At 39.7% G+C, this 22,392-nt stretch overlaps 2 protein-coding genes across 2 annotated transcripts; both read left to right on the forward strand.

The window, feature by feature from the left end:
* Positions 1-1,683: 1,683 nt before the first annotated feature.
* LOC111193068 (nicotinamide riboside kinase 1-like) lies at positions 1,684-11,936 on the forward strand. The gene is made up of 6 exons (XM_049468272.1): positions 1,684-1,752; positions 3,722-3,770; positions 5,378-5,546; positions 7,277-7,348; positions 9,993-10,099; positions 11,772-11,936. The coding sequence occupies exons 1-6, from the start codon at positions 1,684-1,686 to the stop codon at positions 11,852-11,854; spliced, it is 549 nt and encodes a 182-aa protein (XP_049324229.1). The 3' UTR covers positions 11,855-11,936.
* Positions 11,937-13,559: 1,623 nt separating this feature from the next.
* On the forward strand, positions 13,560-21,295 carry LOC125784445 (uncharacterized). Its single transcript, XM_049468081.1, has 2 exons — positions 13,560-14,471; positions 16,458-21,295. The coding sequence occupies exon 2, from the start codon at positions 16,587-16,589 to the stop codon at positions 19,017-19,019; it is 2,433 nt and encodes an 810-aa protein (XP_049324038.1). The 5' UTR covers positions 13,560-14,471; positions 16,458-16,586; the 3' UTR covers positions 19,020-21,295.
* Positions 21,296-22,392: the final 1,097 nt, after the last annotated feature.

A 22,392-nucleotide genomic window follows, 5' to 3' on the forward strand; every position in this document is an offset into this window, starting at 1 on the left:
CCTGTATAACACTGCACTTCAGTGGAGTGCCTTTACTGCTTCTTACAACCTGACTGGTAAAATTCATACATAAGGATTATAAGGCGCACTGACAATTTTTGGGAAAATAAAAGGATTTTAAGTGTGCCTTATAGTATGAAAAATACACTAAGCTGTTTTCTTACAGTGTAAATCTACAATGCTGACTCAGGTTCAGTTGATTTGGTCATGGGATCAGATGCCAGCCACTCACCGTATTCACTGTTTATTCAGCGCAGGCACTGTGTTCTGATAACAGAGGTGTTGGAGAGGTTAACACAGCCCTGCTCCACCTCTGACCTCCGGCATACATAACTTGTAAAATGTAAAATCCTATATGCTGTTGGAACTGCGAATAAAATAAAATCAGAATCAAACTGCATTACCTGCTTGCAGCAACAGAGGGAGCTCTTTATGCAGCAGACTGTGCAGAATAGTCTGCACGAGTGGCCTACATTAATACTTGTGCGTTCATGATTGTGCGTTCTTTTGTCTGCATCACTCTGTACTTTAACCTCAAGGGCAGAAATGTGTAGGTGGGAATACAAGGCTCAGCAGACCAGCCTGCAGTACAGAAGCAGACAGAGAGGTAGAGTGTGAGAGTAAAGCAGAGTGAGGCAGGGTGCTGTAGAGCAAGGCACAGTGTGGTACAGAGTAGGGGTGGGCGATATGGCCCTAAAATAATATCACAATATTTCATGGTATTTTCGCGATAACAATACTCTTATGGATATGACAAAACACTATTAAAAAAATACACTATACACTGCAAGTAAATTTTAAAAATAAATTTTATTATTACATACAATATAATACTGCACACCCCTAAGTGATATATTAAAAAATACATGAATTACAAAGGTCAATTATCCAGAATGATATGATGCTAATAATGCACTCCAAATATCTCCATGTATCCAGAATAAGTAAAATAGAAAGTAAAATAAATTATACTGGACATATATAATAATTTCTGTCTTAAGTAGATATATAATGAGAAATGGGATGGGTGATATGGCACGATATTTTAGGGTATAATATTGTTCACAATATTTAAAAATATTGACAATATTATCGTGTACGATACAATATGGCACACCCCTAGTACAAAGTTAGTAAGTTCTATCTTAGCAATTTCTGCCTGTCTGTCTGTCTGTCTATTTATCTATCTAGTGAGGTAAAGTAAAGCAGATTGAGGGAGAGTAAGGCAAAGTGAAGTAGAGAGAGATAGAGTGAAGCAGAGTGTGGTAGAGCAAGGTACAGTGTGGTATAGAGTTAGTCAGGTAGTTTAAGGGCGTTTTCACACCTGTAGTTCGTTTCTCTGGTCCGAATCAGTTGATGAGTTCCTTTACTTGGAGCGTTTTCTCCCTTTGTTTGGTCTGGTCTGGTCCTGAAGGTGCACCAATAAATTAGCAGCAGGGTGCGTCCTGCGTGGGAGTAAAATATAGCGAGAAGATTCGTTGTTCCAGCACGCCCATATCTGTGCTTTAACACTGAAACGCTACGCTTTCAAACACAGTGTTTGGATGTGCAGCGCAGATGTTCACATAGTTAACTGAGTCACGCGGCTGTGAGCAGAGAACACAGCACAGACTGTGACTTATCAGCAATTTAGCTCAAATACATGGACTATATTTAATAGCTCGGTCGGATCAAGACCGCATTATGTTCTCACCACAAGTGAACCGCTCCAGAGTTCGTTTGAGACTGGCTCCTCTAGGTGGTCACGGTCCGGTTCGTTTGACCCGCAACAAGTGCGATTACTGTTTTCACATCTGCTCAATCGAACCAGGCTAAAGTTACAAGGATTCAAGGAGATTTTATTGTCATTCGCATCACATATGGTACATGAGGTGGAACGAAATTGTGATCTCACGATCCAGTTTACACCCAGGAGCTGTTGTTAAAATAGATATATAGATAAAATAGATAACAAAATAAAAGAATACAATAAAAATAAGATTATAACAAAAAAAATAAAGATAACTACACAAAAAAAACAATAGTAGTCAGAGTAGACAGGTAGCAGCAACAAGTCCAGAGTGCAAGTTTTGCTATAGCAGCATGATAATGGAATTAGAGCAGTAAAAGGTAAAGTGTATCAGTGCAGTTTTAAGTGACAGTGTTTGTAAACAGTATTTGTCCTTGTAAAGTGTCAGTGCAGTGTGTTTTTAGGTGGAGTTTAAGAACCTTACAGCTTCTGGAATGAAGCTGTTTCTGAGTCTGGTTGTTTTGCATTTAATGCTCTGCAGCCTCCAGCCTGAGGGGAGCGGGACAAAAAGTGCGGATCAGAGTTTGTCTTAACCGGATCAAACAGTGCTGGTATGAAAACGTCCAAAGACAGAGTAAAGTAGAGAGAGGTAGAGTGAGGCACAGTGCGGTAGAGCAAGGCACATTGTGTTATCTCACAGAGTGAGGTAAAGTAAGGCAGCGTGAGGGAGAGTAAGACAGAGTGAGGTGGAAAGAGGTATAGTTAGGTAGAGGTCCACAGTAAAAGACCAGAAAAAAATTGTTTTAGTCTAAGAGAAACGAGTGCAGCAAAGCCAATTTCCAGAAAAATCTCATTTAGATCTGTAAATTATTGTTTTTGGTCACGCAAACATCAGGATATCCAACATTGTTAGAACATTACATTTTCAGACATTGACCAGCAACAGCATTTTGAGATGGTCAATAAGTCATACGTGAGCAGTCATAATGTTTTGGCTCATCAGTGTACTGTTTAAGTTGTGTGTATATTAGGAGTGTCACGATTACTATATTTCATCGAAATCGATCAAAATTATGTCATGGTCTCGAGCCTTGAAGTCAAAAAGAGGATAGACGATCCCTCCCTCTAAGCTACACAAGCACGCGCACGCTCTCTGCAAATGGAGCAGCACACTGTAGCTGACGTTGCGGACATTGTGACTGCTCAAAGAGCAGCCCTTTCTCTAGAGAATGTGAACATTCTCATCTTCTTAAAGAAAAACTTGAAAATATAAAAATAACAGTTGTTTTCTCTAGCCTCAAATATATTAATAGTTTTGGTACCTTAAGGAGCAGCTTTCTCTCAGATAAAGTTAATAATATATCTTTGTTAAAGAAAAAAAATTGTCATTCTCAGGGACTGAAAAAGTCTTAAAGTCTTATTTTTCATGTTTAACTGTTATAGTACGATATTCAGTTTGTTAAGGCTCTAATTGTTCTATTATTTTGTACATGACTGTTCCTGTATTTTTTATTATTTATTTTGTTATGTTGCACATTGCTGTTTTAATAGTGCACACTGCTGCTACCTAAAAAAAACACTAGATGGCATTACATATATATCTTAATTAAATTATTTAAATTTGGCCATTAGTGCCTAACGTGGTGTATTACAGATCACTTGTATCACTTTGCATCACTTATATCAAGCCCACCTTTTGAAATAAGATATTGTAAATTTGATTAATCAAACCAATGACTGACCATAGACTAATCTTAAACTGGCATAGGCCTCTCTGCTGTAAAAAAAGAAAAAAGAAAATTGAGAATCGAATCGGGACCCTAAAATCGGAAATAAAATCGAATCGAGTATTTAGAGAATCATGACACCCCTAGTATATATATATATATATATATATATATATATATATATTGAAGCAGTGTTTTTGTATTTTGCTCTGTGACATCTGAAAACATTTGTCTGACAGAGTGTGGTTCTGTGGTTGTGGTTTAGGATGACTCGGTGGTGCCTGTTGACGGCCTTGGTTTTAAGCAGTATGACAGTAAGAACTGTTTACTTCTCCTCTTACACTTCTCTAGAGTTACTCTCATGTTCTAGCTATCCTTTATCTAAACTAAAATTAATAGCTCAACCTAATATGCTAACATAGCTAACAATGCATGAAATATACAAGCTACTGTAAGTATTAGCATGACCTTACTTAGATAGTGCTAACTGATGGTTATTATTTTTTTTATTTATTGTTAGCAACATTAGTTTTTTTATTTCTTTGCTTTATTCTTTAAAGTACATCTATATGTATGCATGAATTTGTTATATACATCTAAACCTAAAAACACTTTTTAAGGCAGTTCAGGCTTTGTGTGATGTCCTGCAGAGCACAGTTAACAATATTTATACAATATTTTCCAAACATATTCTCAAAATTATATTTACAATATTTGTATTGGATTTTGACCCATCAGTCAAGTGAACACACACACACTCTGTGATTATATTTATATATAGTAATATAAAATGATGAAAAATCTGTCATCCATATCCTGGTGCTCTAACTTCTGAGCCACCACTATGCCAAGGATTATCTTATATCCTAGCATAGGATATCATAATGTTGAATGCTGCAGTGCCCCTAAACCCTCTTAGTTTGGTTTCAAACAAGGTAAACCACAAGTGCAACAAAATGCATCACAACAGGAACACTCTGTCTCCACTTATTGGTGAGAGCTGTCTGCTGGGGCAGTTGCAAGAAAGAAGTAATGTTTATTGTTCTGTCACGTATTTTAGTGCAATATAGCATGGAGCAGAAGCAGAGAGGGATTATTTAATAGCTGTAGTAGTTATCTAAATACTGTAGTTTTCACACTATAGGGTACACTTAAAATCCTTAAATCTACCCAAATTGTCAGTGTGTCTTATAATCTGGTGCTCCTTATGTATGAATTTTATCAGTCAGGTTGTAAGGAGCCGTAAAGCCACTCTGCTGAAGTACAGCTCTATACAGATCATAGCTCTTTTACAGAGGCCAGCACTTCTGGAACCTTAGGAGTTTCTGTTTTGTTCACTGAACTTAGCTTTACTTAGTTACCATTCCCCACCACTACCCAGCAGAGAGACCTGCTGAATTAGAAGGAAAACATGGCAACACCCCTGTTCCTTACTAGTGTTGCATTATGCGCATCTGGTGCACCTTATGTATGAAATCAGACTAGAAAATAGACGTGCACTGATAGTGTGCAGTTGTTTTGTGTGCACCAGAGTGAGCTTACTTTCAGTCCTGCAGAAACAAACCACACTGTGAGAGGGCAAACAAACCAAAGCCTCTTCTTACCAGACAAAATACAGTAGCACTAGTGTTAAAATACCCTACACCACCACAGCCTCTCTGTTTTCACAGACTATGCATGCTTTTCTTTGTTTATACTGAAAGACGTTCTAAAACACCTTTATTAATATATATATATATATATATATATATATATATATATATATATATATATATATATATATATATATATATATTGTCATTTTACCCTTTGTTTTATTTTTTTCCAATTTTTACTACTGCAGCTTTAACGCTTTGATTAAAAAAATATTTTATTTAAATATTCTTTACATAACTGAAATGTGTTTCTGTGCCTTCTGCAGTGTTGGATGCCCTGCACATGGACAAGATGATGGTTGAGATCAGGTCTTGGATGCAGGACCCTCAGAGGTTCATGCAGTCACATGGTCTTTCAGTTACGCGCTCCATGTCCAAGGAGGGGAATAGTGTGTTTCCTCTCATAGTGGAGGGATTTCTCATCTTCAATTACGGGTAAATAACTGCTCATCACTGTCATATCAAAACTTGATTTAAACGTCATCCAGAGTGAAGAACCTTTTTCTGTATGTTGGATGGTTGGAGTTTTGCAACAGCAGTAATAACTTGTTGAACCTGATAGTGCTTTAAGTGCTAAAATCAAAACTTCCTGTTGGATTTTAGCATAGCTAGCCAACTTTCCTGCTGTCTTATTTCTCGCCCTTCTCCACCCTCTTTCAGCCGTTGGTAGTAGATAGATAGACAGACAGACAGACAGACAGACCGAAGGAAATTTAGGCATCCAGCAGCAACAACACAATACAATAAGAAACATATTCAAACTTAAATTAAAACAAAGAAAAGAAAATATGTAAGGCTATAAAAAAGCTTACTATACAAGGTAAGGATCTATCTGTAAACGAAGCAGTGCAGTAGATGTTGCTAATAGTCATTAAATAATTAACAGAGTAAAGTGCAATTTGCAATGACATTGATTACGAAAGTGACTGATGTGACATAGAAATATAATATAAATATGCATACCTTAGAAGACAGTTCTAAAAAGAGAATGTGAATATGTGAATACCCGGTCATGAGTAAAGTGTACCTGAATGTAAGTGAGGTTGGGGAAGTGTTAGTGTAAATAATTAAGTGGTTGAATAATGTCCATGTGGTGTGACTGGATTAAACTCAGTCGTCAGCAGCATCCCGTCCCCGATGGGAGGAGTTAAAGAGTCTGATGGCTCTCGGAATGAAGGATCTTCTGAGTCTGTCTGTTGTGCAGCTCTGTGACAGCAGTCTGCCGCTGAACACACTCCTCTGCTTCATGATGGTGGTGTGAAGTGGGTGACTATCATTGTTCATTATAGAAAGCAGTTTATCCAAAGTCCTTCTCTCAGCTATTTTAACCAGAGAGTCCAGCTCCGCTCCAACCACTGCCCCGGCCCTCCTGACCAGCTTATCCAACCGTGAGGTCCATCAAAAAAGGCGGACCATCAAAAAACCCTGGAGATATTAGCCAATAGCATTCGGTGATTCGCTGAGGGAAATAACCTTCAACCTGCTCCCAAACCGTCAAAACCACCCCTTTCAACACTCGAGCGCAAAAGCCTCACTTGAGCAAAAAAAAAAAATGCTGCAGGTAATTCACCTAGCGCGTGAGAACAACTGTGAATTCGAGAGCACAGAGAGATGAAAAAAAGCGCAGAGAGAGAAAAATGAAGCTTGAGAGCAATATTTATTTCTGTGCACACACGATTACCTTTTTATTTAGTACTCACAAGAAATACATTTTACTTTTTTTTTTTTTACCTCGCGCCCTGACTTTTGACATTGATGTAACGCCATAGTCCAGAAACATTTGGAGACAGTGTATTTACCCATAGCTTGGTAGGGGGAGTAGTGTGATTTAGGATGTGTTATTATTACATTACATTACATTTGGCAAACGCTTTTGTCCAGTGAAGGAGGGGAAGAAGGAAAAGAGGTTAGAAGTAGTGTGTTAGAGGTGTTAAGAGAATAACACCTCTAACTAACTAACTACTTCTAACCTCATTTCCTTCTTCCCCTCCTTCACTTCTCTATCCCATTATTTCTCTTCGACCTTCTTTAAGCCCTATCTAAAGATGTTTTTACCCTCTATTACTTTATGGATACAGCAGGTAATGCCAGGGTCTTTTTTTTCTCGCACCCCTGTAGCTTACACCATTAATAATCAGCTGTGTTTGACTGTGTTTCACTACCAGACCCCTGAACACACTGTTCGACAAGAGATACTTCTTGGAGATTCCGTACGAGATGTGTAAGCTGAGGAGAAGGTAAACATTTACTCTTAATATGCACGTTATATACAGTGGCTTGCAAAAGTTATAATACCCCTTGAACTTTTTTAAAATTTTGTCACATTACAACCCCAAACTTAAATATATTTCATTGGAATTTAATGTGAAAGACCAACACAAAGTGGTATTCAATTGTGAAGTGGAAAGAAAATTATGCATGATTTAAAATATTTTTTACAAATAAAAAACTGAAAAGTGTGGTGTGCCACAGTATTTAGCCCCCCTGAATCAATATTTTGTGGAACCACATTTTGCAGCATTTACAGCTGCAAGTCTTTTAGGGTATGTCTCCACCAGCTTTGCACATCTAATGACTGAAATTTTTGCCCATTTTTCTTTGCAAAACAGCTCAAACTCAGTCAGATGTGTTTTCAGATCTTGCCACAAACACCTGAAATGTTTTATTTAAAACCATTCCATTGTAGCCCTGGCTTTATGTTTAGGGTCATTGTCCTGCTGGAAGGGGAACCTCCGCCCCAGTCTCAAGTCTTTTGCAGACTCCAACAGGTTTTCTTCCAGGATTCCAGCCCTGTATTTATCTCCATCCATCTTCCCATTAACTCTGACCAACTTCTCTAACCCTGCTGAAGAGAAGCAGCACCAGAGCATGATGCTACCACCACCATGTTTCACAGTGGAAATGGTGTGTTCAGAGTGATGTGCAGTGTTAATTCTCTGCCACATAAAAGGTTTTGCATTTTGACCAAAGCATCTTGTTCCAACAGGACTTGTTAAGGGTTTCTTTTAACAATGTCTTTCTTCCTGCCACTCTTCCATAAAGACCACATTTGTGCAGTGCACTACAAATAGTTGTCCTGTGGACAGATTCCCCCACCTGAGCTGTGGATCTCTGCATTTCGTCCAAAGTCACCATGGTCCTCCTGGCTGCAGTGATCTGATCAGTGCTCTCCTTGTTCAGCCTGTAAGTTTAGGTGGACGGCCTTGTCTTGGTAGGTTTACAGTTGTGCCATACTCTTTCCATTTCCAGATTATGGATTAAACAGTGCTCTGTGAGATTTATAAAGCTTGGGAAATATTTTTTATAGCCTAATTCCTGCTTTAAACTTCTCCACAACCTTATTCCTGACCTGTCTGGTTTGTTCTCCGGACTTCATGATGCTGTTTACTCCCCAATATTCTCCTAACCAACCTCTGAGGCCATCACAGTGCAGCTGTATTTGTACTGAGATTAGATTAAACACAGGTGAACTTTTTTCTTTTTAGTCATTAGCAGTCATCAGGCAACTTGTGAATGCAATTGGTTGCACTCAGAGAAAAGGGGGGGGGGGTGAATATTTTTGCACAACACACTTTTTATTTTTTTTTATTTTTAAAAATGTTTTGAATCATGCATACTTTTCTTTCCACTTCAGAAGTGTATACCACTTTGTGTTGGTCTTTTACATTAAATTCAAATTAAATATATTTACGTTTGTGATTATAATGTGACAAAGTATGGAAATGTTCAAAGGGTATAAATCAGTGGCGATTGCTCTAAGACTCAGCTTCCCCTAAAATGTAAAAAAAATAAGTGATTAAATATATACTGTTGTGTGTACATGTCACTGATTAAATATGCGCTACAACGCGCTGAACGTAGTTCAGAATCAGCTTCTTATCACTGGTAACGCTGCGGCTTTCCTCTCACTCATTCCCACAGCTTCACAGTGCTGCTTTAAACAGACTTCAATAGCGGAGCAAAGCGCACGGCGAAACGAGACGAGTCATTGGATAAATGCTGAGCTTTGTCCCGCCCATCGGATGCTCAGCGTCTCTGGGGGTCTATGGGGCAGTGGGCTGGCCTCGGCCGGCCCGGACGCTCAGCTTCTGCGTGATGATTGGATGATCTGTCTGAGGCGGAGTCCCTTTTTGATTGACAGCGAAATGAGCGAATCAGCGATCTTTTAGTGTAAAAATCCATTTGATAGTCTTCCTTACGAAGAAAAACTTAAGAGTTAAACAGCAGGGCAGATCAACTGCTCAGATTAATTTGGTGTAAAAGGTGGGGAAAAGTAACAGGTATTTCCAGCTGTCCTGGGATGATAAAGTGAGCTGGCTGACTGGAAGTGCTGTAATAAATAAAATGTACTGATGGCCATTCCTCTTGATGAAACCATCTCAGGACATAAATGAACAGGGGCCAGTAGTAAGTATTGTGTTATTATTAAAAATAATTTAAATAATTTAAATTAATTAAGGGATTATTTAAGGAAATTTAAACTGCCCAAAAAGGAAATAAATTTACCTGCATTTTTTTCCTTTACCAACTTTAAAGATTTTGCGTAATGTTTTTTTTACTGATCATTTTATGTTTATTCATGTCATAGCGTCTTTTTTTATGTAATTGTTCAATGTAAAGAATGAGTACCTTTTTGTTGTGTAGTGAAAACTTGAAAATAATGCATTAAAAAAGAATTTTTGTATAAATAAAACTACATATGTTAAGATGTAGGCCGAAATTGAGCTTCCCCTCCTTGAAAGACCAGCATCCGCCTCTGGTATAAATACTTTTGGAAGCCACTGTATATATTTTACATTGTGCATGTGTACATTTCCATGTGTTTCATTTTATTCATGTCTATTTTGTGGGTCATATCTGCGTGTCTTGTTTATTTAACAGCTCGAGGGTCTATGTTCCTCCGGACCCTGTGGGTTACTTTGACGGTCATGTCTGGCCCATGTATCTGAAAAACAGAAAGGAAATGGAGGACACTGTGCAGGACCTGGGTTAGTATTAAAGCTCCTGTTATTTCAATTATGTAAATTAGTTTTTCCATTCTAGAACTGTTTTAAGATGGAAGCAAATGTACAAAACAAACATGTGTTGTATTGCTGTACTACTGTATTAATTTGTGCCCCTGTATCAGCTACACTACAGTGTAAAAAGTTTGGGCACCCCTGATTTTCATGTTTTTTCTTTATAAATCATTGGTTGTTGGGATCAGCAATTTTAGATAAATATATCAGTAAATATAAAAATAACAGCCTCTAAACTCTTCCTATAGCTTCCAGTGAGAGTCTGGATTCTGGCTGAAGGTATTTTGGAGCATTTGTTCTTTACGAAACATCTCCAGTTCAGTAAAATACATGATTAGCATTAACTTAAATATAAATAGCTGTTGTTCAGACTGATTAGCTCGGTCAGGACGGCCTAAAATATATGGTGCCATCGGCTCCAGCTGATATCGGGGATTCCTCTGTAACCCGCCTTTCCATCTTGGCCACGCCCTCTCCTCTCCCCAAGCCCCACATCAAAAATGGGTTAAAATAGACTCGTAAACAAAACAGAGGAACGCAAAAGGAGAGAAAGTATTGCGAAAAAAAAGAGTGGTGTTGCAAAAGATTTATCCTAAATCAATATTGCAAGTATAAAAAGTAACATATATTCTCTTCTTTGTTTGCAATATCTGATTATTTTTGCAACTTTGCAAATTTTACTCCATTTAATTAGTGCTAAAGGTATTTAAATCAATGAAATGACAAGGATGCCCAAATTTATGCACTGTCTAATATTGTTAAAATCCTAATAACTTTATTTCACTTCTCAAATATAACTGTGTTCTTCTGCTATATGAAATTGCTGATCCAAACAACCAATGAATTATAAAGGAAAATCATGACAATTATCAGGGGTGCTCAAATGTTTTCATACCACTGTAGATAAAAGAGCTGTAACAATAAACTTTAAAATACTGCTGCTTTTACTGTTGTTGATGTGCAGTGGTGCCATCTTGAATTCTGATCTCAGGGTTCGTGAGCCAATATTGACTATAAAAATTTGTCGGCAAAGAATTTAATTGACTACATGTTGTTAATGTGTGATGAACAGCACATGAGGTGCTGTGGAGAAATGCGGGGAGGAGTAATGGGCTCACACACTCAGCTCGCACTTTCAGTGTTTTCAAAAATGTCTAACACTAGATATTGGGAGTCAACAGTTGAAAATATGTTCAATTTTAGGTTTTTTACAGGAATGTGACCTATCAAAATGTCCAGCAAAATTGGTCTAGGGCCCTAAACCAAAAAGTACATTAAAGTAATCGTGACTAATCAACTAATTAAAAACATAATCAGCAGATTAGTCGACTACTAAAATAGTCATTAGTTGCAGCCCAAACATCCAAGTTTAAACAGAATGCTTTGTGAATATATCATACATACATTCACATATATCATGCAAAGAGAAACGCACAGCCTGTTCTTCAGGATTTAGAAGCTAAAGTAAAGAAGAAATGTATAGTCTATTTGCATGTGTGAGGTTAATACTGCAGGGGTTCATATTTAACAATTATTAATCTAACACTAATCAGTTGTTAAACTGACACTGTTAAATTTACTGTATGTCGAGTGCGTTACAGTGTGAGGATATTCTACAGTGTGATTTTTGCTTTTGCTTTAGTTTTTCTAGATGGCACTCAGAAGAGAGAAGATATGTTGGCCACTGTGTACAAAGACATCCAGCAGATGTTTACAGCTGTATAGTTTAACTGTGTAGAAAGTCTCAGGTGAGTTGTTCACCTAGGTTTATGAGGTTTAATTAATAAACTTAATCAAGCTGCCTTCAGTTTCTGTCTGTAACATTTTGTACACAGAAAAATAACGATAGAATTCTCTGGTGTCTTGTGAAGATTTACCGGATAGAAAATCCACTTTTTGTATCTTGTTTCATGTTTTCCATTTTTTCCTTTAATAAGTAATATTTTTTTCTGTTTTCTTATTGCAGTTAGAGCTGTAATATCTCTGCTTGCTGATGATTGAATTATATTTGTGTTGTTCAGTTTTATCAATTTTGATACATTTTGTAAAAAAATATTCAGTGAGAAAACTTCCTAAGGCTTCCTAAGCCTTCATATAATTCTATGAATTTCTGAGAAATATATAAAATACATTTCTCATTTCCTTTTACATTGTGTTTAATTTATGGATGATGTTTTTTTATTTAATTTATATAAAACTGGGGCTCACAAGAATTATTTTGTTGCCATCTTTTACAACTTACATGCCAATAATTAGGAGAGGAACCAAGTACTGTGTCCCATGATTTTGTGATATTCTGTGAAAGTAAAAGAATGCTGCAGTAAATTGTGGGATGTTTTTGTATAGAATGTGGATGTGATTTCTGCTAGAGTTGCTTGTCTGTTCTCACAGATAATTCTAGCCATAAGCCGCAGATCACAATCATTACCTCCTGTGCTTTACAGTGTGTGTAATGATATCTTCCATGATTTATTCCCACCACACTGTGACTGTGGATCTAGTAAGGAGAAGTTGTTATACAACACAACACACAAAATACACTGCCTGTTTAAAGGAAAAGGTCACCTCCTGCATTTAACTGATGTGGGGCAAATAAATGATGTGGGGTTGATGCTGCAGTTGGTCTGCAGGTTTAGGTTCAGTAACAGTATGTGCTGAAAGAATGAGGTCAGCTGACTACCTGAATATACTGAATATAGACCAGGTTATTCCATCAATGAGTTTTTATCTTCCCTGATGGCACCGGCATATTCCAAGATAACACTACCAGGATTTATGGGGCTGGAATAGTAAAAGAGTGATTCAGGGAGCATGAGATCATCATTTTCACCACAGAGTCCAGATCTTAACCTCATTGAGAATATTTGGGATGTGCTGGATGGAGAAGACTTTATCAGACTCTACATCATCAATGCTGCTGCAAGATCTTGGTGAAAAATTATGCTGCCTAGTGGTTAGCCCCACTCACAAGATAGCACCTCACCATTGATTCGGGTCAGAAATCAGCATTACACACAACCAAGTACAATTCATAAGGCACAAAATCTGTTTTGAGTCACTTCCACCTGGTAATGTAAATGTAAGCAACCCAGTGCAAGCCTACCTCTGTCTGAATGTGTGATGTGGGCTTTTATACAGCTTTTGGATATATGCACTAGTTCAACCACCACACTTGTTTTCATCTCTTTAATCTTCCTATCCACTTAATTCTGCCACACCCACTATCCAGAGTTTCAAGATTTTGTTTCTTCAGCATCTATGTTAGAATATGCGTTCAGGTCGTTTTAGGTTTTATCGTATTTAAAGTAAACACAGTCTGAAGTAACTACCACTGTGAACACTGTTGATGAAGTAGCTAGCCAAGCTACCCCAGCATTCTAACTACTATCCTTATTTACAGCTTATGTGGGGACTGTGGGGCCTAATTTAGGATATTGAAGAAGCATATGTGTACATTTCATATACTGAAGCACACTGGCCTCATATGAGCAAGTTCATTAAGTTCGCTCATCCTCTGTTTGCTCTCTCCCGTAACAGGTTTAGGCCTGTACCTAATATATCTGAGAGACAGCTGTTATAAGATAACAGGACATAATTGGCTCGCTCCCCGGAACATGCTATATGATGACTGAGGAGCATATCTCTAAACTCATTAAATAGAGGCCAGCATATCTCTAAATTCATTAGACAGACCAGATGGCCACATAGACTCCCACTCCATGGGAACAGCACACAAAGTGAAGGTCAACATTTTTAAAAAAACTATACCATGTTGATTTGGTCACAATTAAATCCAATTATGGGACTAATGGCATAATGCCCATAACCTTGACCGGAAAAAACCTCCCTAAAGGTGATCATGTTTGGGAACAATTATGTTCAACCGATATATGGTTATATAACGGTAAAAGGTGGAGCCTAAAGCCCCCACCTTTGGTTTGCCCAAATACTGTATAAAAGAGCATGTAACTCTTTGTCTCATCAGAAGATTGGATCCTTCTGGCTGAACTTGGCTGATTTTTCAAGACAATAAAAGAGCATCTTAGAACTTTGAAGAACTCCGTCTTCTCCTTTTTTTAACTCAAGGCACTCGTCTGTTTTTACCTTTTTTCTTTTGAACTTAGAACCTTTGTAGTGATGCATGACTAGATAACTTTTAAAGAGTCTATTGTAAGCTAGCCCAAGGCTTCCCTTTAAGGGAGGCCAAGAGTCGTCAGATTACGAACGACATTTGGCGCCCAACTAAAAGGGGCCTCGAAAAGAGCCCATACATAGTAACGATTAGAGACCAGCAGCAGTGACATCGTGAAGAAGACAATCCTCTTCAAATCCTGAAGGACAGGTGAGCATTGAAACCTTTTTCAATTTAATTACTGAAAAAGAAATATTGTGTTTTCTTGCTCACAAAGATGTCATTGTTTTAGAAGTTAAAAGAAGAATCTAAACTTTATAAAAAGAAACTGTAATAATTTATAACAAGCAGACGAGCGCTGTGATTTAAAGAAAGATGTATACATGTTTAGGAATGTGTATATAACATTATAAAATTGAAACCAATTGATTAAAATTCAATAAAAATATTTGATGAGCATTTTTAGCGTCTAGACGCCTAAATCCAACTAAATTCAATTAATTCAACTAAAGTCAAGTAAATTAAACTAAATTCAAGAACATTACAACAAAAGAATTGTATGTTAATGTCTGTCTACTGTCTGTTATATGTTTTATCTCCCGGGCGTTAAAGACGGGAAACGTCATAAGGTGCGATCTAGAAAGCACGACGTTAGACTCAAAATAAGTACATGAGAAAAAGAGAATAAGTACAGGAAAAAGAGATATAAATAAGAGCGACGCCAGAGAGTGAAGCGTACGCCAAAGAGATATAAATAAAAGCGACGCCTGAGAGAGAGCGTGCGCTGGAAAAAGGCCTAAGAAAGTAAGAGATAAATGGGAAAAGACTTGGACACCCGTCTGTCTAACAGAGGGTCTTAAGAAAACCAAGTCCGTCTTTTTGTTCCATGAGCGCAAGTTGAGACACTCTATCCTGACTGTTTTTACAGCGGAGATTGATTCTCACTCGGAGAAAAACGCTTAGTGCAGAACACCACTGTAACTGACAGAGAGACGAGGGAATAACTATTCAATTCTGACTAGTGGGGTATATGTTTTGTGTTGTCTGTTAAAATCTGTGTTGGTATTGTCTGAGATCTCTGGTTTATTTTAATAACTGCTTAAATTGTGTTAGAACTTAAGTGAAATGTTTAAAATGACTGTGACTTTGTAGATAACCTGTTTAGATGTTGCTAGTGTTATTTGAAGTTGTTTAGTGATGAGCCCACCCAGAAAAGTATTGAGAATTTGTAACAGAGTAATAATCTCCTGCTTAGTGACTGTAACCGTACACCATAGGCGTGGCATTTTTCGTAGAGTGGACTTTCGTGTTGTCCTTGTAAGGAGAGTTGGTCGTGAGGTGGTTAAGGGCGTAAAACGGCTGCAGACGTTTTTAGAACCCGAGACCTATAGAAGAGTGCTAGAATGCATCCGCCAACTACAAGATTGGAGTCGGTGAAGCAATATGCTAAATTACAATACAGAAATTTGATAATAACCATAACCACAGTAACAGTGGTTTATCAAAAGTTCCCAATTGATTTAGAAGCCAGCGAAAGAGCTGACAGAACCATGAGGTACTGCAAACAGTACCGACCAAGTAATTGGAAACTGTTTGAAATATGGATTGGTGAAATCATGGTCTTCACATCCAAATCATGGCTGTCCTCCCTATTGAGCGGCCAAAGTAGATTCAAGGGTATGACTCACTTACAGATGCGTCTGCAGGGCTTAACAGCCCCAGGACCATCAATTGCAGTTGACATCGCACAGACACGTAGAATTCGGAGAAGAGTAAACAGAGCCCGAATTAAGTCTCACCGAAAACAGCGCAGACGAGAAGAAGCTAGAGAAATGAAGCTAATTAAGAAATGGAGTGCGTTGCGAGCACCAGGGCAAGGAGAGGAATATCTAGAGTAAATATTTACCTAAGGTGTACAGGCTGTATATGCGCTGGCTGTAAAACATGCACACACTTACATACGCTTGTGTAATCTCATACACACACATAGTGACCCGCCCATATATGGACATGTACGCACATACATAGACTCACAGACACACTCACACTCACACACTATAGCATGTAAGTACTGTATTAACTCTCGAGCTAAACCAAAGACAATCATGGTTGTGATTCTTCAATAAGTAGACAAGGGTGCAATATACTAATTTTGATCTTGAAATCTATTTTTGAAATATAAATATATTCTCTCAGTTTCCTTTTAGAAAGCCTCAATCAACTGGACACAGTCCCACTTGAGGAGAAAACGAGAGACTAACGTGGCGACACCCTTCACGCAGAAACAGATAAGAGTATATTTTACTCCTTCTTAACTCATTCATCATGGGTGGTAAAAATACCAAGACTTGCAAAAATGAAGTAGACCCAGTACAGCTCCTTATTGAAAAAGGGGTTGGCACTTATGCTGAACTTACTCAGTGTATGGCTAGGTGGCATAAACTGACAGCTAAAGCTGATAAACAATGGCCCCTTGCAGGGACCTTTGACACAGAGCTGTGCAACATGATACATGCCTTAGAGCAAGAATCTTATGTATGGAATAGCCGACAGAGAATTAAACAGCAGCGCAGGCTGATTTTGCTGAGAGCATTTATGGACCATGGCCCTAAGCCAACTAATGCCCCGACAAGCCCTACCAGTCCCATTCCAATTCCAGAGAGACCTCCACCATATGCCTCTGAACGCACACCGACTACAGGGATTTACCCTGCAATGGCACAGGGCTGGCCAGATGCTTCAATTGAATTAAAAGGAACCCTGAGCTTTGAGAGAACATCAGATGAGACAAGTGACCCACCAACTGCCACACCTGCGACCACACAAGAAGCTGGAGAAGGTTGCAGTAAATACACACCCAAACCGCTAGCACCAACCTGGACAAGACTAAGCCCCGCTCAAGACACACCCACTGCAGGTGGCCCCTCGATGCACGAGGAACAGATGAGTGGTGAGACCACACCAAAGAGCAACTATGAAAGCAGCATGCACGAGCCCTCTGTTAGAGCCAAAGAACCAAGATCACGCACCCCAGCTGATGAAGAACATCCTTCAGATACTGAAGAACAATGTTCTCAAGTGCGATTCCTAACAGCTCCACTACAGCGGAGAGTTACTGGCGTATTGGAAATAGAGCCTGAAGCAAGCGCCAGACAGCGACGAGACAACTTTGAGGACACGTATAACAAAACGGAGAAGGCTATAGAAGAAGAACTCAAAAAACTAATTAATAAAGGTGTCCCAAAGAACTCAACCACCTCACACGTTGCACACGGCCTGCGTAGAAGCCGATCTATTGAGCTGCAAAGTCCAGTAATGCAGGATGAACTTGCTGACTCAGATTTCCCTCGCACGGACTCTGAAGAGGATGAGGATCTAATTGGCTGGACAGCGACTCTTGACCGAACACATACCCAAGGTCCAAGACGCTCTGAACGTATAAGGCAGAGACTGAGGTCCCACCAGCTTAGACCGTCCAAGTCATCCCATTTCTTCCCCATCATTGCCCAGGGCCTGGGTAATTCATATGTGCCCTGGTCCTTTATGGACTTGAAAGGCCTGGTTGAGCAACTACCGAACATAACCACAGGAGGGCAGAAGTGGATCACTGCTTTTGAAGACAAGACATCAGGCTATACTATAGCCATTGGAGACATAAAGGCTATCCTGTCACACTCCGTTGGAAAAACCAAAATGGAGGACATATTTTCACTGGCCAAGTACAGAAACCTGGCAACAAAACAATGCTTTGAAGACATACCTTTCAACGCCTACCGAAACAAAATCTGGGATGCCATTCGTGAAGAATTCCCAACTGATATGGATCCAAGTCAACTGGATTCACTTGAACTGAAACCTGACACCCCTGCCATTGAATACATCACCAATTTTCAAAAGAAATGGCTAGAAGAAACGGGTACTGCTTGGAACTCTTCCAACCAGTGTCTGTTCAAGATGATGCTGAGAAAAAGCTTGCCCAAGGAAGTGCAAGATGCACTTGATGAGGTCGTGGGTCTAAATAATATGGATTGGAACATGTTTAAAGATCACATCGTCCATCATGCGGAGCGATACAAGAAAAAGAAGGCTCAGAGTAAAGAAGAGTTGGAGAAAATAGCTTTGCAGCTACAAAGAGCACAGCTGACAGAGTTGAAGAAGAAAGATAAGAAACTAGCTGACCTCATGGCAGTGGTGGCCTCTGATAAACCCAAAGCACCAAATGCGACTGATCAGATTTTGCCTGTACTGACCACACAAGCACCTGTACAACAACCAATGCAAAATCCACAGGTGATGCAGCCACAACAAGTTGTTCCTGCAACTCAGACGTTTCCTGCACCTACAACACCAATGATGCCAATCAATGCAATGCTACAAAACCAAAGCATGCAGCCCAGCGCTGTCCAGACTACCAACCCCAATCTCAACCAACTCCAACAACCTGTGCCACCTGTTAATGTTTATGTTAACACAGGATTGGGCAACAGGGGAGGACTCAGAGGAAGAGGAAGAGGTAGAGGCCGTGGGATGCCAAGACCTAATAACAACCCATTCGGCATGCCTAATGCGCAGACCCTGGATCAATTAGACACATTTGACATTTCAGGCCAAAAATTCCAACAGGGTCAAGGATACCAACAAGGTCAAAACTACCAGCAAGGCCAAGGCTATCGACAAGCTGGAGCTTCTCCTGTTTGTTACACATGTCACCAACCTGGCCACTACTCAAGAAACTGTCCGAATGCTGGATGGTTCTGAAGATGCCCGAAAAGCCTTGAGGGGGAGAATATTCAATTGGCAGTATCAAATTCGTCTAGTAGTGACCCAAAAGTACAGGTTAAAATTAATGGTGAGAAAAACATATTGTTCTTAATTGATACAGGAGCCACCCACTCCGTAATTGGTCCAGAAGGAGTAAATCTTCCCCTGTCCTCTCATCAACTAAGGGCACAAGGCTTTTCAGGGAAAACGCAAACATTAAGATTTACAGAACCTGTACACCTAACCATAAATGAGCAAACTGTGGTAGCTCCCCTATTATATTCAGAAGCATGCCCAGCTAATCTCCTAGGTAGAGATATACTATGTAAATTGAGGGCAGATATCAGATGTTCACCCACTGGATTGTGTATAGACTTCCCAACCCCAGTATACCAGATGTACATAAAAGCAAAAGAGGGAAGACCAATTAAAGACTTGCCAACAGTTTATTGGCTAAGGCTAGTAGATAGCCTACTTGACAGGCTCTACCACAAGTGGGAGCCTTGGATCGAGAGCCATAGACCTGACATGAAAAAGGTGTCAGATGATCTGCACTGTACTCTTTTGTACGATCATGATAACTCACAGACTGAATATGATGCATGTTGGAAACAGTGCCTACAGGGCAAATCAATCACATTAAGAACAGGAGATATGATCATAGGTCCCCAAGGAGTCGCTGTAGAAGCTATTCTGGATGATAACTTGTTACAATGGTACAAGGTTGAGAATTCTGTACCACATGTGTCTCTTATGGTTGCTAAATACAATCAACCAATGGACTTAGGTCCGATGGTGTTGGCTAGCAAAAAGATGACATGGATTGAAACAGATGATCAGTATGTCTTCGAATCGGCTGATCGAACATACTATAAAATAACCACCAAATCTGTTAATAGAACAATAGCTGAAAAGGTTGCTGTGGATAGATTAGCACCATATATTCAAGCTAAACTAACCCAGGAACAGGAAGAACTGTTAAAGGCGGTACCTGAGCAATTGTGGACCCAACACCACACTGATGTAGGCTTTATTAGATCTGTAGAGCCAGTCCAAGTGACTCTTAAGCCAAACGCCAGATTACCTTACCAAAGACAATACCCACTGAGTAAGGCTGCGTTTGAGGGTATTAAGCCAACGATTGAGGGCTTGTTACAGGCAGGAGTCCTAGTACAAACAACCAGTCGATGCAATACTCCAATTTACCCTGTGAAAAAACCCAACTCTGATAAATGGCGCTTAGTACATGACTTGAGAGCTGTAAATGCTGTTGTGGAAGGCGAAACTCCTGTAGTGCCTGACCCACACACCCTACTCTCAAATATCCCTTTTGATGCTACGTTTTATAGTGTTATTGACCTCTGCTCTGCATTTTTCAGCATTCCACTCGATGAGCAATCCAGATTTTTGTTCGCATTTACATATGGAGGCAAACAATACACTTACACCCGCATGCCACAAGGCTTTAGTGAAAGCCCCAGCATATTTAACAAAACAGTAGCACAAGACCTAGGTGACATTGAAATCAACAGTACATTGATTATGTATTTTGACGATCTGCTAATTGCTTCCAAAACTAAACAGGAATGTGAGCAAGATACAATAACAGTCTTAACCAAATTGGCAGAGAAAGGCCATAAGGTTAGCAAGGCCAAATTGCAATTTTGTGCTGAGGAAGTAGACTACCTTGGCAGACGCTTAAAAGGAAACAAGCGCACAATTATGCCAGCACACATTAAAACCATCCAATCTGCTCCTAAACCAATTACTGTAGGCCAAATGCTCACATTTTTAGGAATGGCTGGGTACAGTCGCCAATGGATTTGTGACTTTGCACTTAAAGCCGCCCCCCTCAGGAGATTGGTAAAAGCAGCCGGACAGAGAAACCTTAAAGGAATCTTGGTTTGGGATGAGGAAGCTGAACAAGTTTTTATGCAGATCAAGCGTGATCTGTGCAGTGCTCCTGCATTGGCCAACCCAGATTACTCAAAACCTTTTGAACTTTTTGTGTCTGTAAAGAAGGGGTTCGTTAATGCTGTCTTAAGACAACTGTCAAACCCCATACAGGGCTACACTCAAGCGAACACCATAGCCTACTTTAGTACACAGCTTGACAAAATTGAACAAGGCATGCCACCTTGCTATCAAGGTTTGGCAGCAGCAGCATATGCCTTTGAAAAGGCTACTACAATTACCATGGGATACCCAGTTACCATGTATACCAACCATTGCCTACATACTTTGTTAACATCTAACTCCTTCGTGCTGACAAATGCCAGACGCACAGGCTACGACGTTATCCTGTCTGCACCTGAACTAACCATTAAACGATGCAACAAAATTAATCCAGCTGACAAGATACCACTCCCGACGGAGGGAACTCCACATGACTGCGAACAACACACTTCAGACTTCTTGAAACCTAGGCGTGACTTAGCAAGTGAGCCCTTGACGTACAATGACTTGATTCTTTTTGTTGATGGTTCCTGCTTTAGGGGACCAGATGGCAACCTAGCTGGTTTTGCCGTAGTAAATTACGATCAGACCACTAATCAATTTGTGACTCTTTTTAAAGCTAGTGTACCACAACCATGCTCAGCCCAATTGGCAGAGCTCAAAGCTTTGACAACTGCCTGTCAATTAGCTAAAGGTAAACAAGCGACTGTGATGACTGATTCGGCGTACGCCCACGGGGTGGCGCAAGTGTACGGATCTATCTGGGCCCAGCGCGGGTTCGTACGAGCTGACGGTACCGAAATTGCACACGGACAGGCCATTTCAGACCTCTTAGAAGCTATCTTGCTTCCTGACAGACTTGCCATTGTTAAATGTGCTGCTCATAGACATGACGATTCTCTGATTACCCAGGGCAACAATATGGCTGACCAGGAGGCTAAGGATGCTGCTACCATAACATTGCAGTGCCCTGCCCAATCCCCAGACAGACTCCAATTGGCTGAGGAACAACTAACTGAGCTTACACCAGACTTAACTAGCTTAAGTGAGTGCCAAGAGAATGCAAGTATCTATGAGAGAAATGTTTGGATTAAAAGAAGAGCTAAACCAGAAAATGGTGTCTGGTACGGCCCAAATGGCCTGCCAGTAGCTCCCATATCCTTATTAAATATCCTGATTGCTGATGCACATGGCATATCTCATGTCCACCGGAAAGAAATCATTAAACAAATTAAGGCTGAGTGGTGGACCCCATATTTGGTTCTCACTGTAGACCAATTCCTTAACCATTGTGCTGTCTGTATACAGTACAATTTCAGGAAATCTTTGACTGCTCCATTAGGACACATCCCTGTTCCTGATGGCCCCTTCAGACACTTGGTAATGGATTACCTAGATATGGGAAAACCCGTTA

Source organism: Astyanax mexicanus, chromosome 19, assembly GCF_023375975.1.
Source record: "Astyanax mexicanus isolate ESR-SI-001 chromosome 19, AstMex3_surface, whole genome shotgun sequence".
Lineage (NCBI taxonomy): Eukaryota > Metazoa > Chordata > Actinopteri > Characiformes > Acestrorhamphidae > Astyanax > Astyanax mexicanus.

Excerpts from the sequence above, each read along its gene's own strand:
- LOC111193068 (XM_049468272.1), top strand. The coding sequence starts at position 1,684 with ATGTTCTCACCACAAGTGAACCGCTCCAGAGTTCGTTTGAGACTGGCT. Across the intron at positions 3,771-5,377 it reads TGGTTTTAAGCAGTATGACA|TGTTGGATGCCCTGCACATG; the intron begins GTAAGAACTGTT and ends TGCCTTCTGCAG. Across the intron at positions 5,547-7,276 it reads TTTCTCATCTTCAATTACGG|ACCCCTGAACACACTGTTCG; the intron begins GTAAATAACTGC and ends TTTCACTACCAG.
- LOC125784445 (XM_049468081.1), top strand. The coding sequence starts at position 16,587 with ATGGGTGGTAAAAATACCAAGACTTGCAAAAATGAAGTAGACCCAGTA.